This window comes from Muntiacus reevesi, chromosome 9, assembly GCF_963930625.1.
Source record: "Muntiacus reevesi chromosome 9, mMunRee1.1, whole genome shotgun sequence".
NCBI lineage: Eukaryota > Metazoa > Chordata > Mammalia > Artiodactyla > Cervidae > Muntiacus > Muntiacus reevesi.
Genome location: NC_089257.1, coordinates 692,209 through 708,109, shown reverse-complemented (window position 1 = coordinate 708,109; position 15,901 = coordinate 692,209). Strand labels below are relative to the sequence as shown.

Here is a 15,901-nt window from a genome sequence, read left to right as displayed (position 1 = left end):
AGGCCTGTCCCCTGGGTCCTGCATCTCCCGCACTGCAGGCGGATTCTTTATCGCCGAGCCAGCAGGGAAACCCTCAGGCCTCACTGTCACCCACGACTCAGACCCTGGGGTGTTGCCGGCTGCTGAGCACGTCAGCAGATACTCGTCGACCCGCAGCCGGAACCTTAAACGGACGGGGGTCTTGCGTGTCCACCCCCTCACTCTGCAATGTCAGTGAGAGGCGGCCGCGCGGCTTCTAGATGTGCGGGCTTGATGGCAGCAAGTTCTCTGTTCAGACGCCAGCCTGTCCCACTGAGGAGCTGCCCCAACTGTGGGGAGATAGCACTTTTTCTATGTTGCCCCCAATCAGCCTCTCCAGAGTGACTTTTACTTGACTTTAATCATCTGATTCCAGATCACCTTAAAGAAAAGAGAGGGAGAAATAGAGGAGAGAGAGAGAGCAAGAGAGAGGATATGAACTGACCCCAGGTTCAGCGGCAGAGCTGGCGTGTTTCGGCCTTTAGACCCAGCCAATGACTGCCCAGCTACAGCCCTGGGTCTCTAATGAGATAAATCAATAGATAGGAAAATGTAAAAGTCAGGGAAAATCCAAACTCTGAACAAAAAGGCTGTACACTGTAGGGCAAGGGGCACGGTATCTTCGGACAAAGCTCTCTCGGCTTCGTGTTCCATACTGATTTGATTTGATTTGACCCATCTTCCATCTCACTCTCCTGGCCATCATGTTCCTCCACCCCCTCAGCTGATCTGGCTCTGGGTCGGCAGTCATAGCTCCAGCCCCTGCTGCAGAGAGACGGGGCTCAGGGGGACTAGACAGATGGAGGGGAAGGGCGAGCATGTAGGTAACGGTGCTGTTTCAATGACACCCCCAAACGTGGAACTCTCCCCTAGAGCTTCTGGGCACACGTTCAATATTTTTAGGCCATTTCTACTAAATTCAACGTGAGACACACGAGGTCCCACCAGAGCTCTACGTGTGGGCAAGTGAGGGTGAGGAGGGCTCACACACCACCTCCACTGCAAGGGCCGAGCGATCCTCCAATCACTCTGCACGGACGCCTCCTTCCCACCTATCCCCTCCTAAAAGCAAACGGGAAAAGCTAAGAGTGCTAACAGCCCTTCTTGGGAGAACTTCTAGAGCCCTTCTTGCCCTTGGGGACCTACCATCCACACCTGCTTACAGGGCGGGGGTACAAAGTTCTTCTAATTAAGGCAGCGTGAAGTACGCCTGGCTGTCCCCTGGGGTCCTTTTCAAGAAGTGAAACCTCCTGGTACGGCAGGAACTTTTTTGTATATCCTCCGGCTCTCATAACCGGGTATTAAACTCAAGCCGTCGGGGCAGAGCCCAAGGTAGCAGAAGCCCCTGACTTCCTGTCACCTGGTATCTCTGCGCGATCCCAGGCCTGGCCCCACTCACTCTGGGCCCCGTGTCCTGGGGAAACGAGCTGGCGAGGTGAACTTGGCGGCCAGAACGCACACATCAGCCCTTGAGCCTTGAGACCTCGGAGACTCAGGTAAGGGACCCCTTGCCCTGTGTAAGTGACTCTGAGGCAGGGATGGTCCGCGAGGCCGGAGGCTCAGCTTCGACTCTGGGGCGTCCCTGCTCGGGTTTTCCGGTAGTGTTATTATCCGAGGAGAGGCGATACCGAGACCCGTGGTCCACCTCTGTCTTAACTGCTCTCTCTCTCAAGGATGGCCTGAGCCGATCAACTCTGGGTCATTCTACAAAAGCAGCAGATTGCAACATGCAGATTAAAGCATGGTTACTACCCGCTGGGCTCCAACCCGAGCTCCACCCTCGACAGCTTACTAAACCTCGATATTGCTCGGTTTCCTTATCTATAAAGTGGGGGCAGTAGGAATACCCCCTGTATTATGAAGAATAAACGAGCTAAAATCCCGACGCTCTTAGAACGGCCCTGTACCAAGTCAGAAACCCAGTCACGGCTATTATGAAAATAACACGCCTCTCACTTTAAATGCTTTTGTCTCCAGAGATATTGCACTAAATGTGTATAGCCTCAGGTGTTGGTAAGCCTCTCGGGCTAAAAGTTTCTGGACGGGCTTGGTGGACAGCACAAAACCTTGCCTCAAATCCAGCAGCTGCTGGGGGGGGCAGTGCGAGGAGGATCTAGTGAAGGCCGATAGAGATGACTTAACCCTGTCACGGTTCTTTCCTGAAACCAGCAACACTCCGCATAAAACAGTCTCAGCTCACTGGTCAACAGGTGAGGGGAAATGGTCGGCTTTTGGTCTGAAACCTGAGTATGTGCAAAGCTGCCCAGGGAGGAAAGTCAGCTTCCTATTTGTTAGCTCATAGTGTGTAGAAAAGATCTTCCCTGTAGCTCAGATGGTAAAAGAGTTGGCCTGCTATGCAGGAGACCTGAGTTCGATCCCTGGGTCGGGAAGATCCCCTGGAGAAGGAAATGACAACCCACTCCAGTATTCTTGCCTGGAGAATCCATGGATGGAGGAGCCTGACGGGCTACAGTCCACGGGGTCACAAAGAGTCGGTCACGACTGTAGTGACTAACACTGCTCCAGCTAGTGTGTAGAAAAGAGGTTCTTATGTAATCCTAGTACAGGCATTCCCAGAAGGAATTTGCACTCCATTAGAGGGATCAGTATGCCATGGGAAAGGTGGCCTTTGTTGACAAGTAAGGAATGCAAAGAGCTGGGGGTGTAAAGAATTCCTGCCCAGGAAGAGCCTTCCGTGTGTGCTCACTCGTGTCTGACTCTTCCGGGGCCCCCTGAGCTGTCGCCCGCCAGGCTCCTCTGTCCACGGGATTCTCAGACGAGAACACTGGAGTGGGTTGCCATGCCCTCCTCCGGGGCTCTTCCCGACCCAGAGGCTGAACCCAGGTCTCCTGTGTCTCCTGAATTGGCAGGCGGGTTTTTATCACTAGTGCCGCCTGGGAGGCAGGAGACGTGTCCAGACCAGTGGCTTTGTGGGCAGTGGAGGGATGTGCGCTTAAGAAACCATGTTGAGACCACCAGTGTTTCTGAAAACCAAGAGATGGGCTATGCTTCTTAAGCCTGAACTCTTAGAATAAAGCAAAGTCTGAAACTGTGTCTGTGAGCAGCCACGTGGAGGGTTTCTCCAGCAAGCGATGACGGATCAGAGATGGGTTTGAGTTCAAGAGGAAGTATAACTTCAGCAGGGATTTAGAGAGCCTGATCTACTAGCCTCACAGAGGATGGATTAGGAAAGAGAGAGATGAAAGTCAGAAAAGTAAGGTTTTTGTGCTAGACCAGGAGAGGAAACGAGAATCTCACTCATGGGGTGACACTGGCAGTAGGAAAAAAAAAGAAAAAGAAAGTCCACCTGCAAACTAAGATCCCTCACAGAGGAAGAAACGGCAGGACTTGGCCACTGGTTCCATGTGGGGATGCAAGAACTGGGGAGGAACGTGGCTGCAGCTTTCCAAGCTGGGGCGGCAGGGACACGGCCGTGCCGCTGTCTGAGGGCTGGTGCCTGGCTCCACGGCACAGTCTGTTTCTCTTGGAGCTCTCGCCCCGGCTCGTGGCATGCAGGACCACGGTGGCATGCAGGACCACGGTGGCATGCAGGACCACGGTGGCACGCAGGATCGTAGTTCCCAGGCCAGGGATGGACCCCGTGGCCCCTGCAGTCGAAGCGCAGGGTCCTAAACCACTGGGCCTCTCGGGAACCCCCTGCAGCACAGCCCTTGAAAAGGGCCGTTTCAGCTGAGTGGCTCCGGCAGGAACTAGCCGCCGAGTGTGGAGGAGCAAGTGGGTGGTGAGGAAGTGGAGGGAGACAGGAGGCGCCTGAGAGGCAGGGGCGCAGGACTGGGGGGCCGGGTAGAGGAGGCGGCCTTGGGGTCAGGGGCCCTGCAGCCCCTGCCGATCAGCGGGCTCTTGCTGCTGTTCTACGCGCTGCGGACGCCGCGGGGGAGGCGGCGGCGGGACGGACACAGGCGTCCCCGGGCAGGTACCCGCGGCCGTGTGCGAAGCAGAGCGGACGCCGGCGCAAGGCTGCCGCACGCCGCCGGGACGGGTGCGAGAGGGCGGGGTGTGGCTGCTTCCCGCTGCCGGATGGCGGGAGCCACCACGGCGCTGTAAAGCATCACCCTCCCATTTAGAAGGATTTAACACTTCAGTGTCGCTGGGACCTGTGTGTGTGTTTTTATTCTTTGAGCATCTTAAGTTGAAATTACCCCACGTTCCCAAAGTCAGACTTTGGCTGGAGAGATCAGATCACCGCGGTAAGAAGCGAGGCGGCGGCGCTGCACGCACAGGACCGGCCGGAGCTGCGAGGGCAGCCCTCCCGGCCGAGGTGAGATGCAAAGCTCGTTCCCGGGGCAGCGCAGGGCGCTGAGGCGACGAGGGCCGCGCGGCTCTGAGCTTCTGAGTAAATGCCGGCATTACTGGACCCAAAAGTCATGATTCAAACCAAAACCCATAAAGGCTGTGCGGTCGGCTTCAGTAGATGGACACGAGAACAGGGTGGGTGCCGTTTACAAACCCGAAAAGATTTGCAGAAGTTGCTCTAATAAAACAGGGCAGGGTCTGATCAACGGAGTCCTGCTTTTAGTATAGTTCAGTGAAAATAAAATCCTCTGATGACCACATTTTGACCACTGTGGTCAGTAACCGCTACCAAGTGTACCCACTAGTCTCTGAGCCTAACTGTGTGTTGGAAAACACGCCGGTGGGGGCAAAAAGTCACTGTGAGCAATGAAAGAAAAAAACATACAGGGTAAGTCTGCAGGAATCTACAATATTCTGATGAGAGTGTGGTCTAGTTTCACATAGTCCCATAGAAAAAAAAGAATAAAATCTTTCATTACTCAGTCCAAATAACCTGCTATAAATATATATATTTTATATATATCAAATATCTATATATTTAAAATATCTATATATACACCATAGAAACATATATATATATGGCTTCTACAGTGTATATATAGATATTTCCATGAAAAAATGAGATAGCATAGAGAAACAAGTATGTCTGTGATTATAAATTACCATTTTACAGTAATACTTGTGTTGAAGGTTTTGTAGAAATACACTTGCCGTACATAGTGAGGCATCATTTTAAGAGAAATAAAACATTCCCCTCCAAAGGTCATTACTGCCATTGGTCATTGCAGACAGGACTAGTTTACATAAAAGGTTTATGTCACCAATGACATAGGCATAACCTTAAGCAGCTGAGAAATAAGGAGAAATTAAGACAACAGGAGTCCAGTCATCTCCTTCTGTCCATTAACTGATGACCTTGGCTCTGGAGAGAAGCAAGGTAACCCCGGCTCATTCCGTACTTGTTATTGTTGTTTAGTTGCTAAGTCGTGTCTGATTCTTTTGTGACCCCATGGACCCGCCAGGCTCCTCTGTCCATGAGATTTCCCAGGCAAGAGCCCTGGAGTGGGTTGCCATTCCCTTCTCCAGGGACCGTCCCGACGCGGGATCGAGCTCACACTTCCTGCTGGCAGGCAGGTTCTTTACCGCTGAGCCACCAGGAAGGCCCGTCCATGCTTTACCGTGGGAAATTAGCTCAGTCCTCAGCACCCCCGTTTCCATGCCTGCAGAAAGACAGAAGGCCCACGTAGTAGGACAGGCGTGGGGGAGCCGGAGCCAGGCACACTCCCCCTGGACGGAGCGGGTGCGCGGTGAGCGCCTCTGTGTGGTCCAGCCTGCAGCCCAGAGAGACGGCCCCAACCTCAGGGCCCTGGGTTTGGCTCTGTCACTAACTGCAAGGTCGGTTTTTCTTTTACAAATATGTCCATCATGTATCACTCATGGGAATAAAGTCCCAGAAATATAAGTATGGGAGTACGCCAACATGTTTTTGGCTGTACCACACACAGCCTGGGGGATCTTCGTTCCCCAAAGGGTCGAACCTGCACCCCCACAGTGGAAGTGCAGAGTCGTAGCCGCTGGACCAGCAGGGAAATCCCCAGTGCAGGGCCTCCAACAAGGCATGTCCCATCCCTGGGCCACAGTTTCCTCATTTGTCAAGTGAACAGAATGGTTTCTGAGGTTCTGACTGGCGCTAAACACCCCGCCTGCTGACCAGAAATGACTTTGTAAACTCCCTTGGCGGTCTGTGTTAATATATGACCTTTTGTTGGCGGTCCTGTGGGGAGGTTTGGGGTGAAAGCAGGTCCCTGAGACCACCTGGCATCTGGCAATCCAGAGCTGGGGCAAACATCAGGTCTGAAGCACCCACAGACTCTCCTCTTTCCTTCAGCCGTGGCTCAGACAGATGTTCCACTTTCACCTGATTTATAATCACCCCAATCGTACATTTATATGAATAGAAGGAAAGGATTCATAAAGGAAAGGCTAACTTCCTGTTCCCCACGGGAGACGAAGCAGCCTGCCATCATAGATACTGTGCTGGCTAGGTCCTAGCCCTCATTTTCTAACATTTTTGTTGGAGTGCAGTTGCTCTAAAATGTTGTGTTGGTCTGTGCTGTCCATCCAAGTCAATCAGCTGTCAGATGCACATACATCCCCCTCGTTTTTGGATTTCCTTCCCGTTTACATCAGAGAGTGCTGAGCCAGGCTCCCTGAGCCACGCAGCCGGTTGTCACAGCCAGCTGCTTCACGCACAGGCGTGTACAGACCTCAGCCCCAATCTCCCAACTCGTCCCTCCGCGCTTCCCCACCGTGGTGATTCGCATGTCTGCTCTCTGTAATTATGCCTCTCTTTCTGCTGGGCCCTCATTTTAAGTCTCTGATGGCCGTGTGACTTTGAACAAGTTACTAACTTCTGTGCGTCCTTGCTACCACTTCCACACACGAGAGGCAATGCTTCACCCCGCCTACCCTGAGGCTCAGACGAGGTGCCAGGCCCAGAATGCCACTGTCGCTGGGAAGTGGGCACAGACGGGGCCTGGGAGGCTCCGACACCTGTCCTCAGCAGGCCCGCAGGTGCCCGGAGATCAGCAAGCAGGATGCACGGCCTCGGCCTCCAAGGCCGCTTACGCGACTCAGTCAAGGAGGACAACACGAACTCCGTGTCCCTAAAGGAAGATTTCCAGGGCCCAGGAAAGGCTCTGTGGAATTCATGCCAGTAACTGACACACGGAAATGAATACCGAAGGGATCACACGAGGAAGAAGGCAGAGTGGTCTTAAAATGTCAGAACTGGAAGGGACACTTCTGTTCAGAATCCAGAGATCAAACCACATTTACTTTCTCCCTGTGTACGGGGCATTTTCACTTACATTAACTTACTTATTTATCACAGCCTGCCTGTGAAAGGTGTATTGGTCTCATTTTTCAGATGGAAAAAAATAGAAGCGAATGCTCCTAAAGGAAATCATGTTACGAATAGGAACAAGAACAAAAGAAGCGAATGCTTCAGACATGGGTGCTTTACCTGCATTTACTTCTTCAATTACCGTCACGAAGAAACTTCTAAATCCAGGCACACTTTCATTACTTTTAAAAGTACTCACTTTCTTGTCCGACTGTCCCCAGGTCTTGGGGGCGGCACGGGGCCCCTCCATCTTCACTGTAGCATGCGGAGTCTCCGGTGGCATCGTGCAAACTCTTAGTTGCAGCATGTGGCTCATCCCAGATGGGACCCGGGCCCCCTGCAGTGGGAGAGCGGAGTCTTAGCCACTAGACCTCCGGGGAAGTCCCAGGCACGCTTTGAATAGTAAAGAAGAAATGCAAGGGGTTTGTGTTCTAGAAAGGAGAGACAAACGATAAACAAGCAAGCAGATGCAGCAGCTGCTCACAGTGAGTGACCACAAAGCAAAGAAAGGCAGGTGCTGCGGGAGGCTCAGGAGGCCGCACTGTGGGCTGAGGGCTCGGGGACGGCTTCGCGAGATGCCGAGGTCTGAGCTGCCCCGGCTGAGGCACGCACGCCATCGGGCCATTTAAGTCTTACAGCAACCGCATGAGACAGGAATTATCACTGTCCCTGTTTTATGGCTGAAGAACTTGAGGCCCAGAGAATTGGAAGAACTTGCCCAAAGTTTCACAGCAAACGGGGAAATCATGGTCTGAACCTAGGCAGTCTGATGTGTGGTCCAGGAGGCCACCGTCTTACACAGAACCTTCGGGAGCCTCCCTGAGGTGATGTACTCAAGACTGCTCCTGTACTCGGAGCAGGGGAGACTGTACCGGCCCCTCCTGACTGCAAGGACACTCTTCACCATCCTCTACCACGGTGACTCTGGCCCATCACCATGGACAAAAGCAGATAAGCAAAGGAACAAGGACAAGCCCGTGAAAAATACGCTTTCTAATATTAAAGCACAAGAAAAGCATCCAAGGGTGACAGACACACAGAACTCATGAATCAATGAGCATAACCTTCTCCACAAAGAAAATCCATGTCCTTTCTCTGGTTGTCGAGAATACTGGCAGGGATCCCTGAGCCAGATACCTGTACATTCAAAGAACAGTCACAACCTAAAAGTTGAGAATTTTCTTTTATTTGGCAGAAATTTTTAGGACTTAAGTCCAGGAGGCAGCATCTCAAGGAATCCTGAAAGAGCTGCCCTGCGGAGCTGAGGGAAGGCGCCAGGTCATTCAGAAGTTTTGAAACAAAGGGCAGGTAGCCTGAACATCAAGATGTTACTGTTAACTAAAGGAAATCAGACATTCCAAGTTAGGGAATTTAGTGCTGTTCTATGTATGGGAAGATGTAAGAGTCTGGGTTCATGGAAATCATTCCTTTCATATTGTTGTTCAGTCGCTCAGTCGTGTCTGATCCAATGGACTGCAGCACACCGGGCCTCCCTGTCCTTCACCATTTCCTGGAGCTTGCTCAAACTCATGCACGTCGAATTGGTGATGCCATCCAACCATCTCATCCTCTGTCGTCCCCTTCTCCTCCTGCCCTCAATCTATCCCAGCATCAGGGTCTTTCCAATGAGTCAGGTCTTCGCATCAGGTGGTCAAAGTATTGGAGTTTCAGCTTCAGCATCAGTCCTTCCAATGAATATTCAGGACTGGTTTACTTTAGGATGGACTGGTTGGATCTCCTTGCAGTCCAAGGGACTCTCAAGAGTCTTCTCCAACACCACAGTTCAAAAGCATCAATTCTTTGGTGCTCAGCTTTCTTTATAGTCCAACTCTCACATCTATACATGACCACTGGAAAAACCATAGCCTTGACTAGATGGACCTTTGTTGGCAAAGTAATGTCTCTGCTTTTTAGTATGCTGTCTAGGTTGGTCATAACTTTTCTTCCAAGGAGCAAACATCTTTTAGTGGGTGCCCTTAGGGCTCAGAAACTCACACTGCAGGGCCAGAGTCACTGATGACTCTGATAGCCTCCATTACTGATCCAGCAGGAAATACTCCACTTCGCATACCTTGTCTGAGATGCTCCCCCAGACCCTGTCTCAGAATGTGGAAGGAGGCCTTGCCTCGGATCCAAAGCCAGTAGGAAGAGGCCCTGACTGCTTTCAGTGACACCTGTGCAGAGAACACAGAGGCAACCATTCAGATTCATGACAAGATAGAAGTCGGCTAACAATCCTGCTTCCTCCCATTTTATTGTCTTCAGGAGTCTGAGGGCGAAATGACGACACCCAGGAATTCGATGGTTGGAGCTTTCCCAGCGGAAGGTCCCACTGCCATGCATGCTGCCCAGAAAGTGATTCCCAGGAGGGCGCCTGCAGTGGCGGGCCCCACACAGAGCTTCTTCATGAGGGAAGCGAAGGCTCTGGGGGTAAGTCGGTCACCCCACATTCCACATCCTAGGGACTCTCTGGCCTCCATAAGCAGCTGCTACGGGCCAGGCACAGGACTCAACCTGACTTGAAGGTATTTGATCCAACATGAGGTGTTCTTTACGTCTGACACAGGGGTTCAAGCCAGGGATGCACAGAGATTACTGTGGTGATCTTACGCTGCCCTGCCATGATCCTGAGATTTGCACAGTTAGGGGCCTCCATCCCAATTCATCACGAGTATCCCAGTACACCTGCCGTGGAAATGCTGGGGTGGTGGGGAAAATGAATCTGAAAACGACCGAGGTCTTGGGCCGTTTAACGCTTGCTCTGGACATGTCACACAGCCCGTCCGCTCAGGAGCCAGGGCTTCCAGGCCCCCCTCCTGCTTCCTGACTCGAGGACAATTTCAGTTCCACCATCAGCGCCCCTCTGCTCCCCGCAGGCTGTCCAGATTATGAACGGGCTGTTCCACATTGCCCTGGGCAGCCTCCTGCTGACCCACAAGGACGTCTACATGCCCATCTGTGTGACCTTGTGGTACCCTCTCTGGGGAGGCGTCATGGTGAGTAAAACCTAGCAGCCTTTGGGGAGCGATGCAGACAAAAACTTTCAAAGCAGCTCCACGGGAATATGCCAGATCACACGTGTTGAGGAAAGCACAGCGGCGGGGAACAGGTTGTCTGGTTGAAGGGATCAGAGGAAAAAGAGGCTGAGTTGAGCCTGAGTCTCCTAGGTGAGTCAGTGGTCATGCTTCACGGGAACTCAGAGAATGCGGCCCTAAGTGGATGTCCACAGCCAGGGAAGACCGCTGGAAGCCCGACCTCTCCAAACTCAATGGCTGGGGTGGAGCCGGGTGGGTCCTAGACTGTACGGGTTGGTGTTTCGGAAAGCAAGAGTGGGTGGGGGCATCGCAGCTCCTCCCACCTGGCCCTTCCTCCCAACGATTCTCCTTCGTTCCGGTCTCATGTGGTGGAACAGTCCCATGCCGAAAACCCCCTCAGCTTTCAGCGGAGCAGTAATCCTCTGGTTGCTTCACGTGCAGCTTTCCAGGTCTGCAACCCCCTGCAGATGAGGTGTGAGGCAGTGATGTCTTTTCCCTGGTACCCTTTCATAGATGAGCTGTGAAGACAGGTTCAGGACTGAAATTTTCAGGGCAAGGAGAGATCGATTAGAGTCAGAGTTTCCTCCATTTTACAGCTTGAGGAGTAGAAGATAAAGGCGAGAAATAATGATCACTTCCTGTAGCAGCCCACATTTTAATGAAGCGCCTGCTACATGCAGGCCAAGTGCTTCTTCTATGACAGTTCACTCACCATTGCCATCAGTCATTTAAAACACCCTGAACTCCAAAGAACAATTCCCAAAATTTACAAAAAAAAAAAAAAGAAAGAAAAGAAAGCCAAAACTTTTAAATTCACAGTGTGAGTACTAATTGACATGGAAATGTGAGTTCTGCCTGTGGTTTTACTAAATGCCTAGTCCCAGATCCCCAGCTGGCTGAATGAAAAGCATGGATTTAATGTGGTTGAGCCTGAATAGTGGAGAAATGTGTGCTGAAAAACGAATGAATCCATTTAAAAGGGCTGGACAGTGCAGGGAAAGAGGCTGAAAGGGTGGACAGCCTTTTCACAATGGCTTCTCCTCTCTGCCCCCCTCCCCACTGCTTCTCCCATCCCTCCCCACCCCTCCCCGCCCACCGCCTCTCTTTACAGTACATCATTTCTGGATCACTGCTGGCCGCAGCGGAGAGAAACTCCACACAGAGCATGGCAAGTAACCGAATGTCCTCCTTTCCCACACGTCAGAGCGGGGTCTACTTTCTCAGCTGGAAACAAGGACCCTGGAAGACCCTCGTAGTTACAGTAGCGCTGTGACCCCTCAACCCCCAGAAGTGAAAGATCCTCTGTGATGCTACTGTGATCAGTCCATAAAAAACATGAAAATGGGATGTCCGTGGAAACAGAATCAGAGGCAGATCAGTGAAGAGCAGGCTTATGGTCTCAGGAATGAGATGCTGCAAGAGACTGCAATCTCTTTGAAAGTCACGCCATTCCTCTCAGATCAGCATGGAGGGAAATGGTCTAATCAAGGCTGTGACTGACTCAAGTCTTCGTTAACCTTGAGCTGTAGCCTTGGGCAAGCCAGCTTCCCCCGTGTACCTCTAAGTTTTCACCTGTAAGATGGAGATAACAGTCCTTGGTACCACATGAAATTGTCCTGAGGATAAAACAGAGCGACATATATGCAGGATAAAATATATGAAGGTGCTTCAGAGTCTATAAGGAGCTAGAGGGGTCTTGTTCATGTAACCCTCAGGGCACATCTACACCCGGGTAGACCCCCTGACTCTTTACAGGTCAGGGGTTTACCAGCAGGCTTCCTTCTTCAACATTTCTACACTTACTGAGGTCCTACTAATTTAAGTCACTTCCAAAGTCTGTGCGAGATTGAGGAGACTGAGATGGCTCCCCCATAGAGGTGGTCTGACAAACTCACTTTGTGGGGAAAAAAGCAACTGTTTGTGAAGATGAAGCTGTATTTAAGATATAGCCAGTTGTACTGACTTGCCAGCTGTAGGTCATTCGAGCAGGGATGAAATCTGTGTGTTGTGAGATAATCATCAGTAACACCACATCATTATGGTGCTTGTTGCATGGATCTTCCTGTTTTTGGCCTTTCATCATCCCTGCAAGGCGGCGTGTCACACTGACAGCCTCTAACCTGGTGCTACCCAGAGACGTCAGCCCGAAGTGTATTTCTTTTGAGAGAGGGCTGACTGGGCTGACTGCAACCTGTGTCCACAGGCAAGGAGAAGGCGTATTACTATTCGTGTGTTTCCACTTGATGGTACAGACCTAGAGCGGCCAACCTGCTCGCTCCCTGCCTATAGCCACAAAGCTTCCTGCTTCACTGCGGCATACTCTGAATACTGCTTACCTCATTCACTCAACAGCTGTGCACGGAACATCTACTAGGATCCGGGGCAGGGCGGGGGGTGCCGGCAGCTAAAGGAAGCACAAGGATCACTTCTAGAACATTTTCTTGATGAACTGATTGGATGGGTGGCAGAAACGAGGTGGGGAGGACCGAGAAAGCGACAGGGTGCAGACAGGACGGTGTTTATTTTGCAGCGACGAGGAGACTAAAACAGCCAAGAGAAACAGGACTTGGCAGGATTTAGATGCAGTACCTTTATGAGTCAGGAAAATAAGATCTGGAACTCTGTCCTAGCTTATATTGTCCAACTGGAAATTAGACTCAATTAATAAATATCTCTGTCTCTTATTTCAGCTCACAGGAAGAGTAATAATGAACTCTTTGAGCCTCTTTGCTGCTATTTCTGGAATAATTTTTTTGATCATGGACATATTTAATATGACAATTTCCCATTTTTTTAAAATGGAGAATCTGAACCTTATTAAGACTCAGATGCCATATATTAACATAAACAACTGTGAACGAGCTAACCCTGATGAGAATAACTCTCAGTCCATGGAGTATTGTGCCAGGATACGGTTTGTGTTCTTGGTAAGTGTGAAACTGGCTTTGCTTTCAGGAAGGAAGCATGGCGTTTTCTTTATGATCATCAGCTCTGGATCCAGACTGTCTGTGTCTGCACTTATTGCCTATATGGTTTTGAGCCAGAATTCTGACCACACCACACTGTCTCATTTTCTTCCTCTGTAAAATGGGAGATGGTAACAGTATTTATAGAACTGTTTTGAGGGATGAGTTAACACAGAAAAGCACTTCGAACAGTGTCTGGTACACAGAAAGTGCTATTTAAGCCTTTGCTTTAACATTTATTAGTATTATTAATGGAACTAATATTTATTATTTTTAGTATTAAGATGAACACTGAAGAACCTAAGTTGTAATGAATGCCATTTGCCTCAAGGGCTTCCCAGGTGGCTCAATAGTAAGGAATCCACCTGCCAATGCAGGAGAGGTGGGTCCGATCCCTGGGTGGGGAAGATCCCCTGGAGAAGGAAATGGCAACCCACTCCAATACTCTTGCCTGGAAAATCCCATGGACGGAGGAGCCCGGCGGGTTACAGTCCATGAGGTCATAAAAGAGTCGGACATGCCTTTAGCAACTAAAACTTCACTTCACTTGAAGGGAAAAGAAATACATCTCCTAGATGCGGAGAGATTTCCTTGATGTGATACTATACCACCTAAAGCTGGATACAGTTTCATGTGGAACTCACATTAAACTGTTCTTGCCTACATGGAATTGACTCTTCAACTAATTATTACTGCCTTACTTTGGGTCAACAACATACACTCTCTGCTAAGTGCCAGGAGTTTACTAAGGGTTAGGGTTATGCAGATACCAGCATTTCTCACAGTTAGTCACTATTTCCCTAAAGAATTGACCTTTCCATCATTTACCTTTAGTCATCGGTCATTTACTGTGCATTAACCATCTTCTCATGGCTTCATTAGCACATTTTCACCCTAATTTTTCTGTTTTTCAGAGCAATTTCGCAGTGATGATGATCTTTGCCTTCCTCCAGAAACTTGTGACAGCTGGCACTGTTGAGAATGAGTGGAAAAAAATATGCTCCAGACCCAAAGCTGTAAGTATAAGCTGTGCTATTCACAACCTCCCTTAGGAAAGTCTCACCTGCAAAAAATCATTTATGGAGAGCATAATCTGATGAGTCTGGGAGCATCATGAAAAATGATTCTGGCATATTTCTGGGAAGCAGAAAATACCAGTAATATTCAGTGTATTTGTTTTGAGAAACGGCTGACTGGGGCTGATTGCAACCTGTGTCCACAGGGAAGGAGAAGCTGTATTACTATTCGTGTGTTTCCATTTGATGGCACAGACCTAGAGGGGCCAACCTGTTCCCTCCCCGCTATAGCCACAAAGCTTCCTGCTTCACTGTGACATAATCTGAATACTACTTACTTCATTTACTCCACAGTTGTGCTCTGAACATCTATTAGATTCCCACAGCGGGGAGGCGGGTGGGGGCATGGCAGTTAAAGGAAGTACAAGGGTCCTGTGCTACGTGCACCCTCTTCCTAACCTTGGACTCTGCTGGACTTCAGTCATGCCTCTTGACTTCAGGTTTCCATACTTAATGTATAAGAGCAGGATGGCTTCAGGCTGATTAAAGCCACTAGTTCTTCCAAACCCAATTTCTCAGTACTCCCTTCTCCCCTCTTCTTTCTATCTACTCTCTCGTTCAAAACAATAGGTTCAAAGAGGCCCTACAGTTGAGATATGAATATCCCAGGGATAGATCAACTATCAACTGCTTTAGAACCATAGGATGTCAGCTTTGCAATAGAATTTAGAAATCATTGTTAATGCCTTCATTTTGCAAGTGAGGAAAACAGGATTAGAGACAGCAAGTTAATACTTTCCTGAGGTTATCTCCAATAAAGGCCAGTCAAAACTGAAATATAAATTCCTCTACTATTGCAGTGTTCTTTCCCAAACACTGTGAGATCATTCCAGGTTAGGTGGCAAGTGTTTGCTGGCCTTGAGGATAGGCCTTGATTAGTGGTTTGGTGAGGATCTGAACACCTGGGAAACCAATCCTGGTATGCAGAAGCATATAGAAAACAGCATAAAAACCAGGAGATATTGATATTTGTGTAGATTGTTGAGAACTGTGCCAATAATCAAAGTCAAGAAAAGTTTGCTAAATTTTGTGTTCCAGAACATCGTTCTCCTGTCAGCTGAAGAAAAAAAGGAACAGGCGATCGAAATAAAAGAAGAAGTGGTTGAGCAGACTGAAGTGGCTGAGCAGATTGAAATATCTTCCCTACCAAAGAATGAAGAAGACATTGAGATTATTCCAGTCCAAGAAGAAGAGGAAGAAGAAGCAGAAATGAACTTCCCGGAGCCCCCCCAGGATCAGGGAGACTCGCCAATAGAAAACGATAGTGTCCCTTAAACGGTCTCTTTTCTTTGCTGTCGTCTTTTCTTTTAGCATTAGTGTTCACAGCTTCCCAGAGACTTACTTACCCGCATTTCTGAAGGCACTCTGCACATGGCCACCACGTCTTTCTCTGGTCTTTGCGTGGAGGGACCACAGACAGCTCCCTTCTCCCCACCCTCATTCAGAGTATGAACACAGGCCACTGCAGCAGACTGTAGCATCGTGCTTCTCGAGTAGGACAGCCTTCTTACATTAGAAAGACAGAAGTCTGCATGAGGGCTGCAGAACGCGATTTGTCACTGGCCCGACTCTTGGCTAAGGTGTAGC

At 49.9% G+C, this 15,901-nt stretch overlaps 1 protein-coding gene and 1 long non-coding RNA gene across 2 annotated transcripts; one reads left to right on the top strand and one right to left on the bottom strand.

Moving 5' to 3' along the window:
• Positions 1–1,387: 1,387 nt before the first annotated feature.
• On the top strand, positions 1,388–15,668 carry MS4A1 (membrane spanning 4-domains A1). Its single transcript, XM_065944835.1, has 7 exons — positions 1,388–1,514; positions 9,503–9,667; positions 10,114–10,233; positions 11,384–11,440; positions 12,963–13,199; positions 14,153–14,254; positions 15,353–15,668. Exons 2-7 carry the CDS (start codon positions 9,518–9,520, stop codon positions 15,587–15,589), a joined length of 903 nt encoding a protein of 300 aa, XP_065800907.1. The 5' UTR covers positions 1,388–1,514; positions 9,503–9,517; the 3' UTR covers positions 15,590–15,668.
• Positions 11,446–15,704, bottom strand: LOC136174660 (uncharacterized). Its single transcript, XR_010664410.1, has 3 exons — positions 15,661–15,704; positions 12,609–12,676; positions 11,446–11,844 (listed from the first exon to the last, which is right to left on the bottom strand). It is a non-coding gene; the product is annotated as an uncharacterized lncRNA (long non-coding RNA).
• Between the last annotated feature and the right edge of the window lie 197 nt (positions 15,705–15,901).

Coding starts and splice junctions, on each gene's coding strand:
- MS4A1 (XM_065944835.1), top strand. CDS start 9,518: ATGACGACACCCAGGAATTCGATGGTTGGAGCTTTCCCAGCGGAAGGT. Junction 9,668..10,113: donor GGGAAGCGAAGGCTCTGGGG/GTAAGTCGGTCA, acceptor TGCTCCCCGCAG/GCTGTCCAGATTATGAACGG. Junction 14,255..15,352: donor TATGCTCCAGACCCAAAGCT/GTAAGTATAAGC, acceptor TTTGTGTTCCAG/AACATCGTTCTCCTGTCAGC.